This window comes from Oncorhynchus tshawytscha, linkage group LG08 (assembly GCF_018296145.1).
Source record: "Oncorhynchus tshawytscha isolate Ot180627B linkage group LG08, Otsh_v2.0, whole genome shotgun sequence".
Lineage (NCBI taxonomy): Eukaryota > Metazoa > Chordata > Actinopteri > Salmoniformes > Salmonidae > Oncorhynchus > Oncorhynchus tshawytscha.
In genome coordinates this window covers 59,588,005-59,606,347 of record NC_056436.1, presented here as the reverse complement: position 1 = coordinate 59,606,347, position 18,343 = coordinate 59,588,005, and the positions used below count along the sequence as shown (strand labels likewise).

The 18,343-nt window shown below is 41.8% G+C and overlaps 1 protein-coding gene across 5 annotated transcripts; it reads left to right on the top strand.

The window, feature by feature from the left end:
- The first annotated feature begins 1,458 nt into the window (after positions 1 to 1,458).
- Positions 1,459 to 17,946, top strand: LOC112255688 (alpha-1,3-mannosyl-glycoprotein 4-beta-N-acetylglucosaminyltransferase B). Of its 5 annotated transcripts, XM_042325705.1 has the most exons (16): positions 1,731 to 1,836; positions 4,261 to 4,328; positions 4,940 to 5,101; positions 5,731 to 5,862; positions 6,217 to 6,350; positions 7,337 to 7,383; positions 7,508 to 7,621; positions 7,756 to 7,831; positions 7,983 to 8,097; positions 8,500 to 8,630; positions 8,790 to 8,897; positions 8,996 to 9,189; positions 10,283 to 10,361; positions 11,365 to 11,440; positions 16,427 to 16,539; positions 17,198 to 17,946. In XM_042325705.1, exons 2-16 carry the CDS (start codon positions 4,271 to 4,273, stop codon positions 17,213 to 17,215), a joined length of 1,557 nt encoding a protein of 518 aa, XP_042181639.1. In that variant the 5' UTR covers positions 1,731 to 1,836; positions 4,261 to 4,270; the 3' UTR covers positions 17,216 to 17,946. The 5 variants fall into 5 exon arrangements, with proteins under 5 accessions (XP_042181640.1, XP_042181637.1, XP_042181639.1 ...); XM_042325706.1 differs by lacking the exon at positions 4,261 to 4,328 and having other exon boundaries at positions 1,459 to 1,836; positions 7,583 to 7,621; XM_042325703.1 differs by lacking the exon at positions 4,261 to 4,328 and having other exon boundaries at positions 1,464 to 1,836.
- The last annotated feature ends 397 nt before the right edge of the window (positions 17,947 to 18,343 follow it).

Below are 18,343 nucleotides of genomic sequence, written 5' to 3'. Positions count from 1 at the left end.
GGCTGTAGCCAGTAGTGGAAAAAATTACCCAATTGTTACACTTAATATAAAAATATCAAGTAAAGGTGTTTGTTTTTAAATATACTTAAGTATCAAAAGTAAATGTAATTGCCAAAATAGACTTAATCATCAAAAGTAAAAGTACAACTAGTTTAAAAATTCCTTATATTAAGCAAAGCAGACAGCATCATTTACTTTTTATTTATTTACGGATAGCCAGGTGCACGCTCCAACACAACACACATAATTTACAAACGATGCATGTGTTTAGTGAGTCCGCCAGATCAGAGGCAGTAAGGGTGACCAGGGATGTTCTCTTGATAACTGTGTGAACTAGAGAATTTTCATGTCATGCTAAACATTCACACTGTAACGAGTACTTTTGGGTGTCGGGAAAAATGTATGGAGTAAAAAGTACATAATTTTCTTTAGGAATGTAGTGAAGTAAAAGTAAAAGTTGTCAAAAATATTAATAGTGAAGTACAGATACCCTAAAAACGACTTAAGTAGTACTTTCAAGTATTTTTACTTAAGCACTTTACACCACTGGATATAGCCTTGAAATAATATACATAATATAGCCTAAATATTTAATTTTCGTTCCTTCTTAGGGTACCTGTCTGGCTCCTGGCCAATTTAGAGTGTTTACATGCTGTTTAATACAACATGTAGCCTATTTGAAATGATGAACGCTTCTTACAGTCATCTTTTCCTGTTGTTTATTAAAATAATTGTAATTAAAATCATATGGTTTGGTTTCAATACTTCAAAATGGTAGGTCCAGGGAGTCACAAAAATAGATGAGCTTTGGTTAAATTGTGATTTTAATGAATAAAGCGAATTTGGAGCAGAATTGTTTTTTCCTTTGAGCGAACAGCGGTTTTGGAAGTGGAGCTCTGGAAAGGAAGTGGAGCGCCAGAGCGATGATCTGGTTTCCAACTGCTCAACTCCACTCACATACTCTGACACACATAAGGTCCCACAGTTGACAGTGCATGTCAGAACAAAAACCAAGCTATGAGGTCAAAGGAATTGTCCTTAGAGACAGGGTTGTGTCGGGGCACAGATCTGGGGAAGGGTACCAAAAATATCTGCAGCATTGAAGATCCCCAAGAACACAGTGGCCTCCATCAAGTTTGGAACCACCCTGACAATTCCTAGAGCTGGCTGGCAGGCCAAACTGAGCAATCGGGAGAGAAGGGCCTTGATCAATAAACATTTGGAGACAAAATATAGTTTACATATTGTCAACAGCCTAAACCAGTTGTGCACGCGTCAGCCTAAATAGTTGCGCACGCGTTAATTTTGTTGCTAAACAACCAATCCATCTATTGGCATTTCAAGTTGTTGGTTTTTCTCGATCGGACTTGGTAGAAAAACGAACCACGCTGGAATAAAAATCCAAATATGCCCAGCAGATGGGGTTGAGAACACAACTGAAAGACTGTACAGCTCAAGTGTCATCACTTTTCCAGGAAAATGTCACACGTCCTGAGTTAGTTGGCTAGCCAGGGGTTGTCGTTGTATGTCAAACTATATGTAGAGATAAGGAAGTGACTTTCCGGCTTTCATCAGGGCACACTGTCTAGGCACGGACTTTCTGACGACTAACCTGGGGCTGCATAGTTTGCAATGTCATGGCAGGAGCGAGAGTAACCTGCGTGGATTATCATTTGAACTCAACGGCAGCGCTGTATTCGTTTTAGACCAAAATCAGACGGAATATTTCTATTGACAGTTTGAGAGATGAGATGAGGCTCACTCATGTCAAACTTGGATGTCTTCTGGCTTCTGTTTTTCTCTCTCTAACCTGGTTCACCGCTTATAATGGAAATGGTAAAATGTCGCACGTGTAACACTAGTTATTAGGCTACAAACTGTCAATTAGGTTACAAACTTTCAAAAGGTGAAACGCTTGTGCAGAACTGTTGTATCAGTTTTCTATTGTTTTCGAATGGTAATATTTAAAGATAAATACACTGAACAAAAATATAAACGAAACATGCAACAGTTTCAACGATTTTACTGAGTTACAGTTCATATAAGGAAATCAGTCAATTTAAATCAATTCATTAGGCTCTAATCTATGGATTTAACATGACTGGGCATAACATGACTGGGCAGGGGCGCAGCCATGGGTGGGCCTGGGAGTGCATATGTTTTCCCCCCCAAAAAGGGCTATATTACAGACAGAAATACTCCTGCTTCATCAGCTGTCAGGGTGGCTGTGCTCAGACAATCCCACAGGTGAAGAAGCCAGATGTAGAGGTCCTGGGCTGGCGTGGTTACACATGGTCTTCGGTTGTGAGGCCGATTGGATGTACTGCCAAATTCTCTAAAACAACATGGTCGAGAAATTAACATGAAATTCTCTGGCAACATCTCAGGTGGACATTCTTGCAGTCAGCATGCCAATTGCAGGCTCCCTCAAAATTGGTCGCATATGTGGCATTGTGTTGTGTGACAACACTGCCTATTTTAGAGTGGTCTTTTATTGTCCCCAGCACAGGGTGCACCTGTGTAATGATCATGCTGTTTAATCAGCTTCTTGATATGCCATACCTGTCAGGTGGATGGATTATTTTGGCAAAGGAGAAATGCTCACTAACAGGAATGTAAACAAATTTGTGCACAGCATTTGAGACAAATAAGCTTTTTGTACATATGGAACATTTCTGGGATCTTTTATATCAGCTCATGAAACATGGGACCAATACTTTACATGTTGCGTTTATATTTTTGTTCAGTATATTTGATATATTGATTTAGCCAAATACATTTAAACTCAGTTTTTCCAATTCCTGACATTTAATCCTGGTAAAAATTCTCTGTTTTAGGTCAGTTTGGATCACCACTTACTTTTAAGAATGTGAAATGTCAGAATAATAGCAGAGAGAATGTTTTACTTCAGCTTTTATTTCTTTCATCACATTCCCAGTGGGGCAGAAGTTTACATACACTCAATTAGTATTTGGTAGCATTGCCTTTAAATTGTTTAACTTGGGTCAAATGTTTTGGGTAGCCTTCCACAGGCTTCCCACAATAAGTTGAGTACATTGTGGGCCATTCCTCCTGACAGAGCTGGTGTAACTGAGTCAGGTGTGTAGGTCTCCTTGCTCGCACACGCTTTTTCAGTTCTGCCCACAAATGTTCTATAGGATTGAGGTCAGGGCTTTGTGATGGCCACTCCAATACCTTGACTTTGTTGTCCTTAAGCCATTTTGCCACAACTTTGGAAGTATGCTTGGGGTCATTGTCCATTTGGAAGACCCATTTGCGACCAAGTTTTAACTTCCTTACTGATGTCTTGAGATATTGCTTCAATATTTCCACATAATTTTGTTTCCTCATGATGCCATCTATTTTGTGAAGTGCACCAGTCCCTCCTGCAGCAAAGCAACCCTACAACATGATGCTGCCACCCCATGCTTCACGGTTGGGGTGGTGTTCTTCGGCTTGCAAGCCTCCCCCTTTATCCTCCAAACATAACGATGGTCAATATGGGCAAACGGTTCTATTTTTGTTTCATCAGACCAGAGGAGATTTCTCCAAAAAGTACGATCTTTGTCCCCACCTTCACAGGGTCCTTTGCTGTTGTTCTGGGATTGATTTGCACTTTTCGCACCAAAGTACATTCATCTCTAGGAGACAGAACGCATCTCCTTCCTGAGCGGTATGACGGCTGCGTGGTCCCATGGTGTTTATACTTGCGTACTATTGTTTGTACAGATGAATGTGATACTTTCAGGCGTTTGGAAATTGCTCCCAAGAATGAACCAGACTTGTGGAGGTTTACAATCTTTTTTCAGTGGTCGCTGATTTCTTTTGATTTTCCCATGATGTCAATCAAAGAGGCACTGAGTTTGAAGGTAGGCCTTGAAATACATCCATAGGTACATCTCCAATTGACTCAAATAATGTCAATTAGCCTATCAGAAGCTTCTAAAGCCATGACATAAATTTCTGGAGTTTTCCAAGCTGTTTAAAGGCACAGTCAACTTAGTGTATGTAAACCTCTGACCCACTGGAATTGTGATACAGTGAATTATAAGTGAAATAATCTGTCTGTAAACAATTGTTGGAAAAATGACTTGTGTCATGCACAAAGTAGATGTCCTAACTGACTTGCCAAAACTATAGTTTGTTAACAAGAAATTTGTGGAGTGGTTGAAAAACAAGTTTTAATGACTCCAACCTAAATGTATGTAAACTTCTGACTTCAACTGTATATACCTTCCAATGTTTCCAATCTGGAGTTAGGCCTATTTCCATGATTCTGCAACACCAGATCAACTCAATCTGTTCTTACAATCAGAAATGTACACCAGGTGCGACAAACATCAATTTGATTCTAGCTCCTCTCTCTCTTCTCGCGCTCTCTCTCTCCCCTCTCTCTCTCTCACACACACACATGCACACACAGAGTAAAAGTAATGGTGACTTTATACCATGGTACCCGTTTTACATGATGTAATACTTCAATGACTTAAAGAAAGACTGCTAAAGTGTGAATTCCTTGTTTTCTGGAAAATGTACACACCATTCCACATGCCCCTTTCCTGCTTTAACCCGGCAACTAAAACACCAGGAGTGTCCTTTGAGGAACTATGTTGTATGAATGGGGTTGTCTTGGAAATTCCGGCAGTGGAATGGGGCTATGGGGGGATTATCTTAATTAATTTTGGGGGGAGGAGTAAGCGTGTGTGTGTTTGTGTGTGTGGTTATTCTACTGTACATGCAGTTTGCTGAGCTATACCTTTTGTTATCCTGCACCCAACTACTCAATACTTCAGAAAAATGTGATATCACTGAAGTTTTTTCAAATCCATGCATTAAACATAGACTTGTAACTGTTATCCACTCTCTTAACGTTTCTATCTCTCCTCCCGACTCTTTCTGTCATGCATATGTGGGTGCGTGTTTGTGTGTGTGTGGGTAGACAAGGGTGAACCCCCCTACGACCCTAAGATGATCCAGCTGTATGAACGTCTGCTGGCTGCAGAGTCCAGGGGGGAGCTGGTGTACAGGGAGCTCAGCAGTCTGCTGACCAGCCTGAGGAACCTCACCATACCGAACAACAACTCCTCCACTAATGTCACAGGTGAGGTGACAGAGCCAAGTTATCATCAGTATACATTTAGATCATAGGTGACAGGACAGCCATGTTGTCATCTATGTAAAGGCTCGTTGTACTTTGTGGATCCAGTTTGAGGACGATACTTTACTTTCAATTCATGTTCAGTGCTGGTCACAGACGGGCAGAAATCAAACTACCCCTCCTGAATCCACATGTTTTTGGTCCATGGCAGTGTTTTCCCTATCTCTTTCTTTCTCTCCTTTTTCTCCTTTTTCTCCTTTCTCTCCTTTCTTTCTTTCTTTCTTTCTTTCTTTCTTTCTTTCTTTCTTTCTTTCTTTCTTTCTTTCTTTCTTTCTTTCTTTCTTTCTTTCTTTCTTTCTTTCTTTCTTTCTTTCTTTCTTTCTTTCTTTCTTTCTTTCTTTCTTTCTTTCTTTCTTTCTTTCTTTCTTTCTTTCTCTTTCCTTATTTGTATCTCTCCTCCCAAGTTTGTTTACTTTTGTGAATCCAAGATAAGCCTTTTAAACATTGCCAACAATGCTAATCCAATGACCTCTCACAGGTCATTTGCTGCTGTAATAAAAAAGGATTAGGTATTTTTTATGTCTGACCGTTCGTTGTGTGTTTGGTTTGGTTTCTGGTGGTGTGGAGTGTAGAAGGACTGATAAAGAGAAGACTCGGTCTGCTTTCCTCCAGACTGCCCAATGCCTACCTCTACCTGCCCCACCTACGGGACCACGCAGACAGCCTGAATCCTAACGTCGTCCTGGGACAGGGCCGGACTGGAGGTGAAAGACTCTTCCTTCTGTCTTAATCCCTGGTGTGTGTGTGTGTGTGCGTGAGTGCGTGTGTGCGTGTGTGTGTAGAAATGTATTACATGTAAAAATGTGTCTGCGTAAACATGTTCTCTTTGACAAACAGGAGGGCTTGTGTTAAAGTGAGAGACTACACAACCTGGTGTGGATTTCACCCTGTAACCTCTATCCACCCACCTCACCCTCCCTGCTCTGTGTGGACTTTACTCCTTCTTCACCAGAACGTCACCTGTGTTATCAATAGCTCTGGAAATTTGAAATCTGCAGCAGATAAGGCTATTTACTGTGTTCTTTCCTTCCTTCCCTCCCTGTGTGTGTATGCGTCAGTGTCCCTGGTATTGGGGATCCCTACGGTGAAGCGTCAGAAGCAGAGCTACTTGGTTAGCACCCTGAACTCCCTCCTCTACGACCTTTCACCTTCTGAACGAGAAGACACCGTCATCATCGTCTTTGTTGCCGAGGTAACTTGCTCACGTACCCTGATAGAGGCACATGGACACACGTGACAGTCTTTGCCAATCAAACCTCACTTAAAGTCAATAACAATTGGGGCCCCATCAGGTAATTTAGAAGTGTCTTTCTAGATGTTAAGCATAAGAGGAAGGGACTTTGTAGATGGGTTAATGTGTGCTCCCGAGTGGTGCATCGGTCTAAGGCACTGCATCTCCTTGCTAGAGGCGTCACTACAGACCCTGGTTTGATTCCAGGCTGTATCACAACTGGCTGTGATTGGGAGTCCCATAGGGCGGCGCACAATTGGCCCAGTGTCATCCGGGTTAGGGTTTGGCCGATGTAGGCCGTCATTGTAAATAATAATTTTTTCTTAACTGACTTGCCTAGCTGAATAAAAATTAAATAAATGTAGGTTGGGGACCCAGACTTTGGCCAGGTCTCTCCCTAGGCTCTAACCGACATATTATTATTATTTTAAAGCAGAAAATTGAGGGATTAGAATGAGAAAAAGAAAGTGATTAGTTTCTAACAAAAGACCTGCTAAACCTATTGAATGTGTGACCATGCCTTTCAGGACCTGAGGTGTGTATGCTTTAACACTAGACTTGAACTACAGAAACTGACGGGCACGTAACGGGAATTTCCTGTTCTTGATTTCAAGACCTAAGGCCGTTTCAGCTCCTAATGTTCAACTGTGATCACTCGCGTCACAACTACCCTGCAACTGCTTTGCATGTTTGCATTCCAACTCAAAGGTTTGCCCAATTGATGGTAACTTTGCGTAGTGGTTGTGTAGTGGTTGTGTGTTTGAGGATATGAGCACACACAGGAGTCAAGACACAAGACACCTTCAGTGTATTGTACCTCTCATGTTTCATCTACACTGATTATATTGCACGAACACACCACTCTTAGTAATATGACCTCATGTTTAAACTTTCACTGGATTCCCCCTTCTCATTCATTTCCCCTTCTCTCTGTCTCTTTATTTCAGACGGATGCAGGATACGTCAACACCGTAGCAGAACTCATAAAGCATAAGTGAGACATTTTGGTTGTTTGGGATTTTAGTTGGACTGTTTTGGCTGTTTGGTTTTTTTTGTTAGTCTTTCTTCAATGTGTTTTGTAGTTTATCTGTGTGTTTGCCTGTTGTGTGTGGCTGTAGTTTTCCTAAGGATGTGCACTCAGGCCTGTTGGAGGTAGTGTCCCCTTCTCAGTACTTCTACCCCAACTTCCGCAGACTCAGGGAAACCTTTGGAGACTCCAAGGATAGAGTCAAGTGAGAAACGGACGCATGCACAACCAAACACAACCCAACACATACAGATGTGTGGTCTTAAAATCATGAAAATAAAAAAGTCTAACACATCATCTATACCCACAGTAAGTGGTTTGTATTGTGGTTGTTTTCAGATGGCGCACCAAGCAGAACTTGGACTACAGCTTCCTGATGCTCTACGCACATGAGAAGGGAACCTACTATGTACAGGTGGGGGGTCAGAGTTCAACTTCTGTGATTGGTCAGTCAGTCTGTCTGTGTAACTGCATGTGAGTTGTTCCATTTAAATGTGAATTTAGAAAGTGAATCGAAATCATATTTTTATGAACACATCCTCATTGGAAAAAATATGTGTTCTCAGTTGGAAGATGACATTGTGGCTAAGCCTGGCTACTCTCAGGCCATGAAAACATACGTCAGATCACTGGCCTCGGATGACTGGATGTTGCTGGAGTTCTCTCAGCTCGGCTTCATCGGTGAGTCTGTGCTCGTGTGTGTGTGTGTGTCTGGAAAAGGAGATCGTAGTTGATCGTTTTTAGATTAACACTTGTTTCTACTGTACGACAACGGTGGAAACGAAAGCAGGTGAACACATGCAGTTTATTTATTACCTTTAATTAATGAGGTTATTTACACTCACAGATGTGGATATGTACCAGTGGAGGCTGGTGAGGGGAGGACGGCTCATAATAATGGCTGGAATGGAGTGAATGGAAACCATGTGTTTGATACCATTCCATTTACTCCATTCCAGCCATTATTATGAGCCATCCTCCCCTCACCAGCCTCCACTGGTAGGTACAATACACTCATGACTCTTCTTCCTTGTCATTTTATTTTAATTTATGGGTTTGTGTGTGTGTTTGTGTCTGCATCAGGCAAGATGTTCCGAGCCCGTGATCTACCAATGATAGCAGAGTTCTTTCTGATGTTCCACAAAGACAAGCCCATTGATTGGCTGTTGGACCACATTCTGTGGGTGAAGGCTTGCAACCCAGAAAAAGATGCGGTGAGTTGTGCTCAGCAAAATAAAGTATTCTGTTCAAGAGAATGAAATGCAAACGATGATCTAATGTAGAGTCCACGCATCTCACAAACCTTGTGAGTGAACAATTCCTTTATTGGATGGAGAGTTGATGGGCTTTTCATCTTGTTTTGTCCCGTCCAGAAAGACTGCAACCTGCAGAAGGGCCTGCTCAAGCTGAGATATAAACCCTCTCTGTTTCAACATGTAGGCCTTCACTCCTCTCTGCCTGGGAAAGTACAGAAACTGAAAGTAAGATTATCTCTCTCTGGTGTGTTTGTGCAAGATAAACTCAGTTAGTGGCAGTTATAATTCAAATGTCTCTCTCTCTCTCCATTGTGTTTGAGCAGGATAAGGACTTTGGGAAGGCGCCACTGTTTGCTGCCCACAGTAACCCCCGTGCAGAGCTGAGCAGTAGTCTGAAGCACTACCAGCAGCACACCCTGGAGAGGGCCTACGAGGGCCAGGACTTCTTCTGGGGCCTGACCCCTACCGCTGAAGACTTCATCCTGCTCAGCTTCCCGCAGCCACTCACTGTCACCGGGTCAGTGGACACACACACACTCCCACAGTAGCCTACACCAGGCACGTGAACGTGAACACCAGGCACGTGAACGTGAACACCAGGCACGTGAACGTGAACACCAGGCACGTGATCGTGAACACCAGGCACGTGAACGTGAACACCAGGCACGTGAACGTGAACACCAGGCACGTGAACGTGAACACCAGGCACGTGAACGTGAACACCAGGCACGTGAACGTGAACACCAGGCACGTGAACGTGAACACCAGGCACGTGAACACCAGGCACGTGAACAGATATCGGTAGCCCTTTGTCCTCTTGTGAAAAAAGAACCCTTAAAGATTGGTGGTATTTTCTTTCATTAATATCTTTTTATTTTCAGACTTGTTTCTCTATTGTAGCTTTAAATGTAACAAACTGCGTTGGAAATGAATATGATAAATGACTTTGGAGTTGCTAGCATGTGTCTTCTCACGGTCAGGGATGGGATAGGGGCACGTGTAGTCCGGTTGTTTGTCTGCAGCAGAACACATTCAAATCAAGTAAAGACTAGTGAGCTAGCTGTTTCATCTCACACACATACACACACACACACACACACACACACACACACACACACACACACACACACACACACACACACACACACACACACACACACACTTTTATTTGAACTTCAACCACAGGTCACATTTAAAAAACTGGCCTTCCCGACGCTGACTCCCATTCCCTCTGTCTGCTTGCCTGTATAAAGGTTGTGGAACAGGACTTTGCCTTCCACTTGTCACACCCTCTCTCATAATGGACAATGCTACATCCGCAACATCCGCTAAATATGTGTATGCGATCAAGAACATGTTACTTGATTTAATACCACACTGTGATTAGACACACAGGGAATGTCTCAAAGCAACTAGAATGGAGTTAAAGGAAATTACGAGTTATAAGCAAATACATTGTAGGTATTGAGTTAGTTGACACTTGTTGATCGTGGTCATTTATGGTATGAGAGGGATATATGACAGAGGTGTATTCTATTTTGACCAGTCAGCCCAACTGTTGCAATTCTACAGTAGGTAATGACTCCGATGATCCAATCTTGTCTCTCCAGGTACCTGTTTCGCAGCGGAAACATTGAGATCAACGGAGACAAGTTTTATAACACCACCGTGGAGGTGCTCCCTAGTGATGTGAGTGACTGACTGACTGACTGACTGACTGACTGACTGAGAGAGAGAGAGAGAGAGAGAGAGAGAGAGAGAGAGAGAGAGAGAGAGAGAGAGAGAGAGAGAGAGAGAGAGAGAGAGAGAGAGAGAGAGAGAGAGAGAGAGAGAGAGAGAGAGAGAGAGAGAGAGAGAGAGAGAGAGAGAGAGAGAGAGAGAGAGAGAGAGATCTCTGGTGACTGCAGTGTCATGGAGCTGGTCTAAGAGACTGATGTGACTCTCAGGTGTCAGATCCTGGGGACTATGTAACAAGATGACAGGAAACACCAACCACCACATGCTATCTACACGCTGATGGCCTATCTGTGTGTGTGTGTGTGTGTGTTTGAGATAAATCAACACAAAATATGAAACTTTCACTCCTGTTCATACTCCACTACAGTCTTATACAAAGTAAAAAATGAAAGAGTCACACATTGTTCATAATGTCATCAATATAATCATCAGTGTGTCCTGGTACCTTCAGTAGCTCTGACATCAATCACTATCAAACGATATGAGCACAATCCCTGACATTCAGTAACTAGTCTGGTGACTTGTGAGTCTCACACAATAGAATACTGGAAATCGAGTGTATTACAGATGGGAAAAACATATAAATATGCTAAGCTATGTGTTAATTACTCTTAAATGACTATGAACTTTATGTATCTTAAACATTCCCATTCTAGTTCTAGTGTTATAGTGGAAGTGTTCCATAGACTTCTGCTCATATCGTGTTTGTGTGGCTATTTAAAATTATACTCATTTGAATGACTGTACTCCATAGAACTTCCGTTACCTTATGGCTGTGTTTCGTAGAACTATTCAAATATAACTCCATTTGTATAGTACTGTGGAGCAGAACCATCGTCATAGTGCAATGACTATGGACATAGATGTTGCGTTACACAGCTCTGCTGAATGCGACCTGAGATAGTGAAAAATAGGTCAATTTTAACCCAGTTTAACATGTGTTTTTCCTCTCCAGAGCTCGGTGAGTGACAGACTGGTGGGTGGCCAGTCTCCTCAATACGAAGGATCTTACGGAGGCTTCATAGTGATTGGTACATGAGTTTTAATATTCTTATTCCTGGTCAGGTGATGTGGTCGGAAAAAGCTCTGATCTCCTTTTATTGCTAGTAGTTTCTCTGTCATCTCTGGCCTTATAGACACAAACACTTGCCAGGGTAAGACGGGCAGACACACCTCCATCAAGGTGTTGTTCTTTGTCTGGATTATTCGGAATCATAGAAATACAATAACTAGAATAGCTATCGGACTCTACCCTGGTAGTGTCTGTGTGGTGGCGGTTGGTTGTCTGTGTAAGTGTACCTTTGACCCTCTTAATGCCTTCTGTGATTGAGATAGCGCAAATAGAGAGAGAAGGAATGACTAAGCTTTGCTGAATCATAAATCATCTCAAAGGGGAATGGAAACACGAGGCTTTAGAAATCCAGCTAATTGTAACTGTAAATCACTATATTGGCATTATTGCATCATCGATAGTTGAGTTTAGGAATTCCTGAATTTACTGAGACCATGACCTTCGTGTGCATTAATGAGCATCATTTGCTGGTGTCAAAAACATGATACATATTTTGAAAGCTGAGAAACAGCCATTTCAAATGGTATGATATACGATAGCACCACATCAATCAAGAAACATCTGACATTTACACAACTTCCTAATGAAGAAAAAAAAATATATATATATACAAACACTACCGTTCAAAAGTTTGGGATCACTTAGAAATGTTCTTGTTTTTGAAAGAAAAGCATTTTTTTTGTCCATTTAAAATAACATCAAACTGATCAGAAATACAGTGTAGACATTGTTAATATTGTAAATTATTGTAGCTGGAAACTGCAGATTTTTACATGTTCAGTGTTTTACATTTACATTTCTCCATATGCTTTACGGGCCTCGTCTGAAGTCGGTATCGCTAATGTGTCAACTTCTGTCTGTAGTGTCCTAACAGTTTGGCCTACAAACTAATATGACTGCAAAACACCAGTCTCAACGTCAACAGCGAAGAGGCGTCTCCGGGATTCTGGCCTACTAGGCAGAGTTACAAAGAAAAAAACATATCTCAGACTGGCTAATAAAAAGAAAAGATTAAGATTGGCAAAAGAACAGACACTGGCCAGAGATATGGTTTTAACTTTGCTGCCAGTTGAGGACTTATAAGGCGCCTGTTTCTCAAACTAGACACTAATGTACTTGTCCTCTTGCTCAGTTGTGTACCGGGGCCTCCCACTCCACTTTCTATTCTGGTTAGGGCCAGTTTGCGCTGTTCTGTGAAGGGAGTAGTACACACCGTTGTACGAGATCTTCAGTTTCTTGACAATTTCTCGCATGGAATAGCCTTCATTTCTCAGAACAAGAATAGACTGATGAGTTTCAGAAGAAAGTACTTTGTTTCTGGACATTTTAGGCCTGTAATGGAACCCAGAAATGCTGATGCTCCAGATATTCAACTAGTCTAGGCCAGTTTTATTGCTTATTTTATCAGAACAACAATTTTCAGCTGTGCTAACATAATTGCAAAAGGGTTTTCTAATGATCAATTAGCCTTTTAAAAGTATAAACTTGGATTAGCTAACACAATGTGCCATTGGAACACAGGAGTGATGGTTCAGCTGTTTTCAGCTACAATAGTCATTTGATGAAACATTTAATTTAGCCTTACTGCTACAGTATTAGCCCATAGAAACACATTGAATAACATATTCATAAAAAAGTTTTTTTTTTAAATAATAAAAAAAAGGAATTAAGTTTTGAAGTGACTGTCCTATGTCTAAGAGATCTGAGAAAGCCCAGGAAATTAACCCCCCAAATTGACCCATATTTGACCCCTTTTTTGGGCACTAGAGTACTTCCATATCATTCACTTTTTTTAAACTGCTACCGGGTTACCTTCCGTCTTGTGAGGCTTGTGGGCGTCATACAGCAAAACAACTGACATGTACAAGTTTGTGAGAGTCTCAGATTTCGATGGCGAGGCCATATTAGTTTGTAGGCCAAACTGTTAGGACGCTACAGACAGAAGTTAACACATTGGCGGTACCGACACCAGACAAAGCCTGTGAAGCTTGTGGGGGTCATAGAGTATAACACTGACCATATACTGTGCATTGGGTAAGTATTCAGACCCCTTGACTTGTTACATCACAGCCTTATTCTAAAATGTTGTTTTTTAAAAATTCCCCCCTCATCAAGCTACACACAATACCCTATAATGACAAAGCAAAAACAGTGTTTTAGAAATGGTTGCACATTTAATTAAAAATATAAATCTGAAATATTACATTTACTTAAGTATTCAGATTCTTTACTCAGTACTTTGTTGAAGCACCTTTGGCAGCGATTACAGTCTTGAGTCTTCTTTGGGGCGGCAGGGTGGCCTAGTGGTTAGAGCGTTGGACTAGTAACCGAAAGGTTGCAAGTTCAAATCCCCGAGCTGACAAGGTACAAATCTGTCGTTCTGCCCCTGAACAGGCAGTTAACCCACTGTTCCTAGGCAGTCATTGAAAATAAGAATTTGTTCTTAACTGACTTGCCTAGTAAAATGAAGGTAAACATTTTTTAAATGACGCTACAAGCTTGGCACACCTGTATTTGGAGAGTTTCTCACATTATTCTCTGCAGATCCTCTCAATGTCTGTCAGGTTGAATGGGGAGCATTACTGTACAGCTATTTTCAGGTCTCTCCAGAGATGTTTGATCGGTTTCGAGTCCGGGCTCTGGCTGGCCCACGCAAGGACATTCAGAGACTTGTCCCAAAGCCCTCCTGCGTTGTCTTGGCTGTGTGCTTAAGGTTGTTGTCCTGTTGGACGGTGAACCTTCGCTCAAGTATGAGGTCCTGAGCGCTCTGGAGTAGGTTTTCATCAAGGATCTCTCTGTACCTTCCTCTGTTCATCTTTGCCTAAATCCTGACTAGTCTCCCGATCCCTGCCGCTGAAAAATATCCCCACAGCATGATGCTGCCACCACCATACTTCATCAAACCAGAGAATCTTGTTTCTCAGTCCTTTAGATGCCTTTTGGCACACTTCAAGCGGGCTGTCATGTGGCTTTTACTGAGGAGTGGCTTCCGTCTGGCCACTCTACCATAAAGGCCTGATTGGTGGAGTGCTGCAGAGATGGTGGTTCTCCCATCTCCACAGAGGAACTCTAGAGCTCTGTCAGAGTGACCATCGGGTTCTTGGTCACCTCCCTGACCAAGGCCCTTCTCCCCCGATTGCTCAGTTTGGCTGGGGGGCCAGCTCTAGGAAGAGTTTTGGTGGTTCCAAACTTCTTCCATTTAAGAATGATGGAGGCCACTGTGTTCTTGAAGATCTTCAATGCTGCAGAAATGTTTTGATACCGTTCCCCAGATCTGTTCCCCTAAACAATCCTGGCTCACAATTCCTTCAACCTCGGCTTGGTTTTTGCTCTGACATGCACTGTCACCTGTGGGACCTTACATAGACAGGTGTGTGCCTTTACAAATCAGGTCCAATCAATTGAATTTACCACAGGTGGACTCCAATCACGTTGTAGAAACATCTCAAGGATGATCAATGGAAACAGGATGCACCTGAGCTCAATTTCAAGTCTCGTAGCAAAGGGTCTGAATACTTATGTATTTTTAATACATTTGCAAACATTTCTAAAAACCTGTTTTTGCTTAGTCATGATGGGGTATTGTGTGTAGATTGACAATAATTTTTTATTTTATTTATTTAATACATTTTAGAATAGGGCTGTAATGTAACAAAATGTGGAAAAAGTCAAGGGGTCTGAAAACATTACAAAGGTACTGTATGTGTTCATGAGTCTCACCTTTTGATGTTGGGGTCACATAGGTTTGTGAGAAGACCAATTGTCCATTTAAACAGATGGATTATGACAGGGATTTTTATTATTATACGAATGACATTTACACGGGGGTGTGGACATCAACTCTATATTAATTAGCTGATACACACCTGATATAAGACCCAATTGTTGAAGAGCCAGAAGAAGGGAAAGCTAAGGGAGACGGATATAGAGTTACAAGGAGGCCGAGAGCGAGAAGCAGTCTTGGAAATACTAGACCTAGGGCGGCAACAGCAGTAGGACTGGGATTAATTACGGATTCTCTTGGTGATTTAAAAAAGGGAGAAAAAAGAATAATAACATTGAGCTTTCATTAAAGCGGGATTGAAATGTAAAGTCAATGTTCCCCTTAAGTTAATGGCAGAAATCCATCTAGCACTTTGGGGGGAGATGAAATATAATATTTGTTGGATGACATAAACATGGGCGAGAGAGTGTGAACAAGGCGGGACCAAAGTTGGGGAAAGTGGAACTTTTGTTGCGTACTCTGCGATGTTGCATTGCTGTTGACCAATCAAAGCTCACTATATAGTTTACAGCCCCTACTGGATTGGCTGTTGATACCAAGCACGACCTAACCTGCTTGCTAACACCGACATGAGGGCGAAGCTAGCATGCTAGTCGCATAGTGGATCACTGCTGTAAGTGAGAAGGATCGTCAATAGTTGCCACAAAGTCATAAACCCAACATATTTCTTCAATTCATCTTCTTAAAATGAGATTTAAACTTAACCACACTGCTAACCATATGCCTAACCTTAACCTTAAATTAAGACCAAAAATACATTTTTGATTATATGACTTTTTATGATATAGACAATTTTGTGGCTGTGGTAACTAGTGGAATCCAGTGAGAAGGGGAGAGAGAAAGGAGAAGAGAGAGAGAGAGAGAGAACCTACAGTACCAAAACAGCAGAGGAGAACAAAGAAAAGGACACACCTTAGAAGCCTTCCATTGATGTCAGAGTCCAATCCATTCATACATAACCAACATAATTCCTCATAGACAATAGTCTCATATGAAACTCCAATTGTTAAAAGGTTATAGCCCACTGTGGGATGTTTTGTACATGACTGGTTATAGAGTCGATTGCTGTTATAATAGACTGTATATTCTGCCCGGGGTTTTCAGAATAATGCCACCTTCAGGTTACTAATATATTATTGCATGTTTGTCTTACGCTTGTAGGTTCCTTTGTGGATGGGATGGCTGAGGGACAGATAGACGCACAGATGCAGCCCATCTCTGCTTTACGTCTGCTGGTACACAGCGACTCTGATGTGTGGGTTCTGCTCAGTGAGGTGAGCTGTGTGCGCGAATGAGGAAGTGAAAGGAATTTATTGTTTTATTAGTCAGTCAATGGTTCTCTAGATTTAAAGGTGTGTCCAAACAGCTTGTAGGTGCTGTGTCCTGAAAGAGGACGTGGATTTGTTTCACGAGAATGACAAGGGCTCTCTGCAGTCCGTATCGCAGAAGTTCAGCATTAACGGCGTGATTGAAATTTAAAGGCAACATTCCTGCGTTAGGGAAGACTGCATTCATGGTAAATGGCGAATATGTCAGCTCAATAGGAAATGACCTTTCAATTTCTATTGAACAGAGCCCTAAGTCACATTCCTACATAGTTCCCTCTCTTAACTTAGAGGGAACTCTGTGAACTTATTTACAATAACCATCAGTGTGTCTTGGTACCTTCAGTAGCTCTGGTGTCAATCACAATCAAACGATATGAGAACAATCCCTAACATTCAGTTACAAGTGTGGTGACCATCAACCCCTGCACAAACGAGTGTCACAAATAGAGCCCTGGAAATCATGTGTGTTACAGAAAGAGAAAGCAGCAATATGCTAAGCATTGTGTTAATTACTCTTGACTGATTATGGGGGGCATTAGAGAGAGTGTGTTTCTGTGTCGGATTACAGGTTTGGTTAATGCTCATGCTTGTCCCTGTCTGTCAGATATTTATTAAACTTTGATAACGGGAAGAAACAGGACGGGAAGAAACAGGAGGAACCTGAGGGCCCGCGCTGCCGCCCTACCTGTTACACTCCACACCTGGACCAACAGCGACCTCTATTGGACATGGATAGTCAATTCAGGTTCTCTAACCGTCTCACCTGCTACTGAATGGAAGTACACACACACTGTGGATGTTCTCTTCGCCCTTCGGATAGTTTTTCAACCCATGACTATAATGTGAATCTGGAAGAGACAGTTTCAGTTTGTGTGTTCCTAAATGAGTTTGTCAATCAATTTGAGCATTTCCACGTTTGTGGAAGACTTTATACTGGACACCAGCTTTCAGCTGCGGTTTTAGTCTCCGTTCTCTAGAGGGAAAACATGATTTAACGTGTACAGGGCTATGTTAGAGTATAGCAACGACAATTCAGCAAGAGATGATTTGATTGATACACTCCGCCAGTAATGAATGCAATGTGTTTGTTTGTGTATGTGCGTGTGTGTGGTGTGTGAGAAAAATATGTGGACTGATGCAATGGTTGTATGGTTGTATTATTGAGTGCTAGTTACATTGTTTGCGCAAGTTCATGTCTCTGGCCAAAATGCTGTCAATCAGGTTCATTCCACAAGTTAGTATTTTGCCATAGGTGCATTTCCCTGGTACTGAACTGCAAGTCTACTAGTTTCAATGGGGATCAGTCACTCCACACGTAGGTACTATGTGCTGTATATAAAGAAAGAACATGAAGGCATTCTTGATTGTGGATAGCAATTTAACTGCTTGACAAATTCTCTTGATTTTTTCCCAACCTTTAACGTATAAGTAGCAGTGGAGGCGAGGACGGCTCATAATAATGGCTGGAACAGAGTAAATGGAATGGCATCAAACACATGTAAAACATGTTTGATGTATTTGATACCATTCCACCAATTCCGCTCCAGTCATTACCTCAAGCCCATCCTCCCCAATTATGTTGCCACCAACCTCCTGTGATAAGTATCTATATGTGTTTCATATTTCATAGGTAGAAAATACAGGTTCTCTCTACTCTACAAACTAGACTATAATTGTCGGACTTTACAATATCTACAGATATTATAGTTGATGAGTAAGTAGTATTGTTAGCTCAATTTCTCCCCAAGTT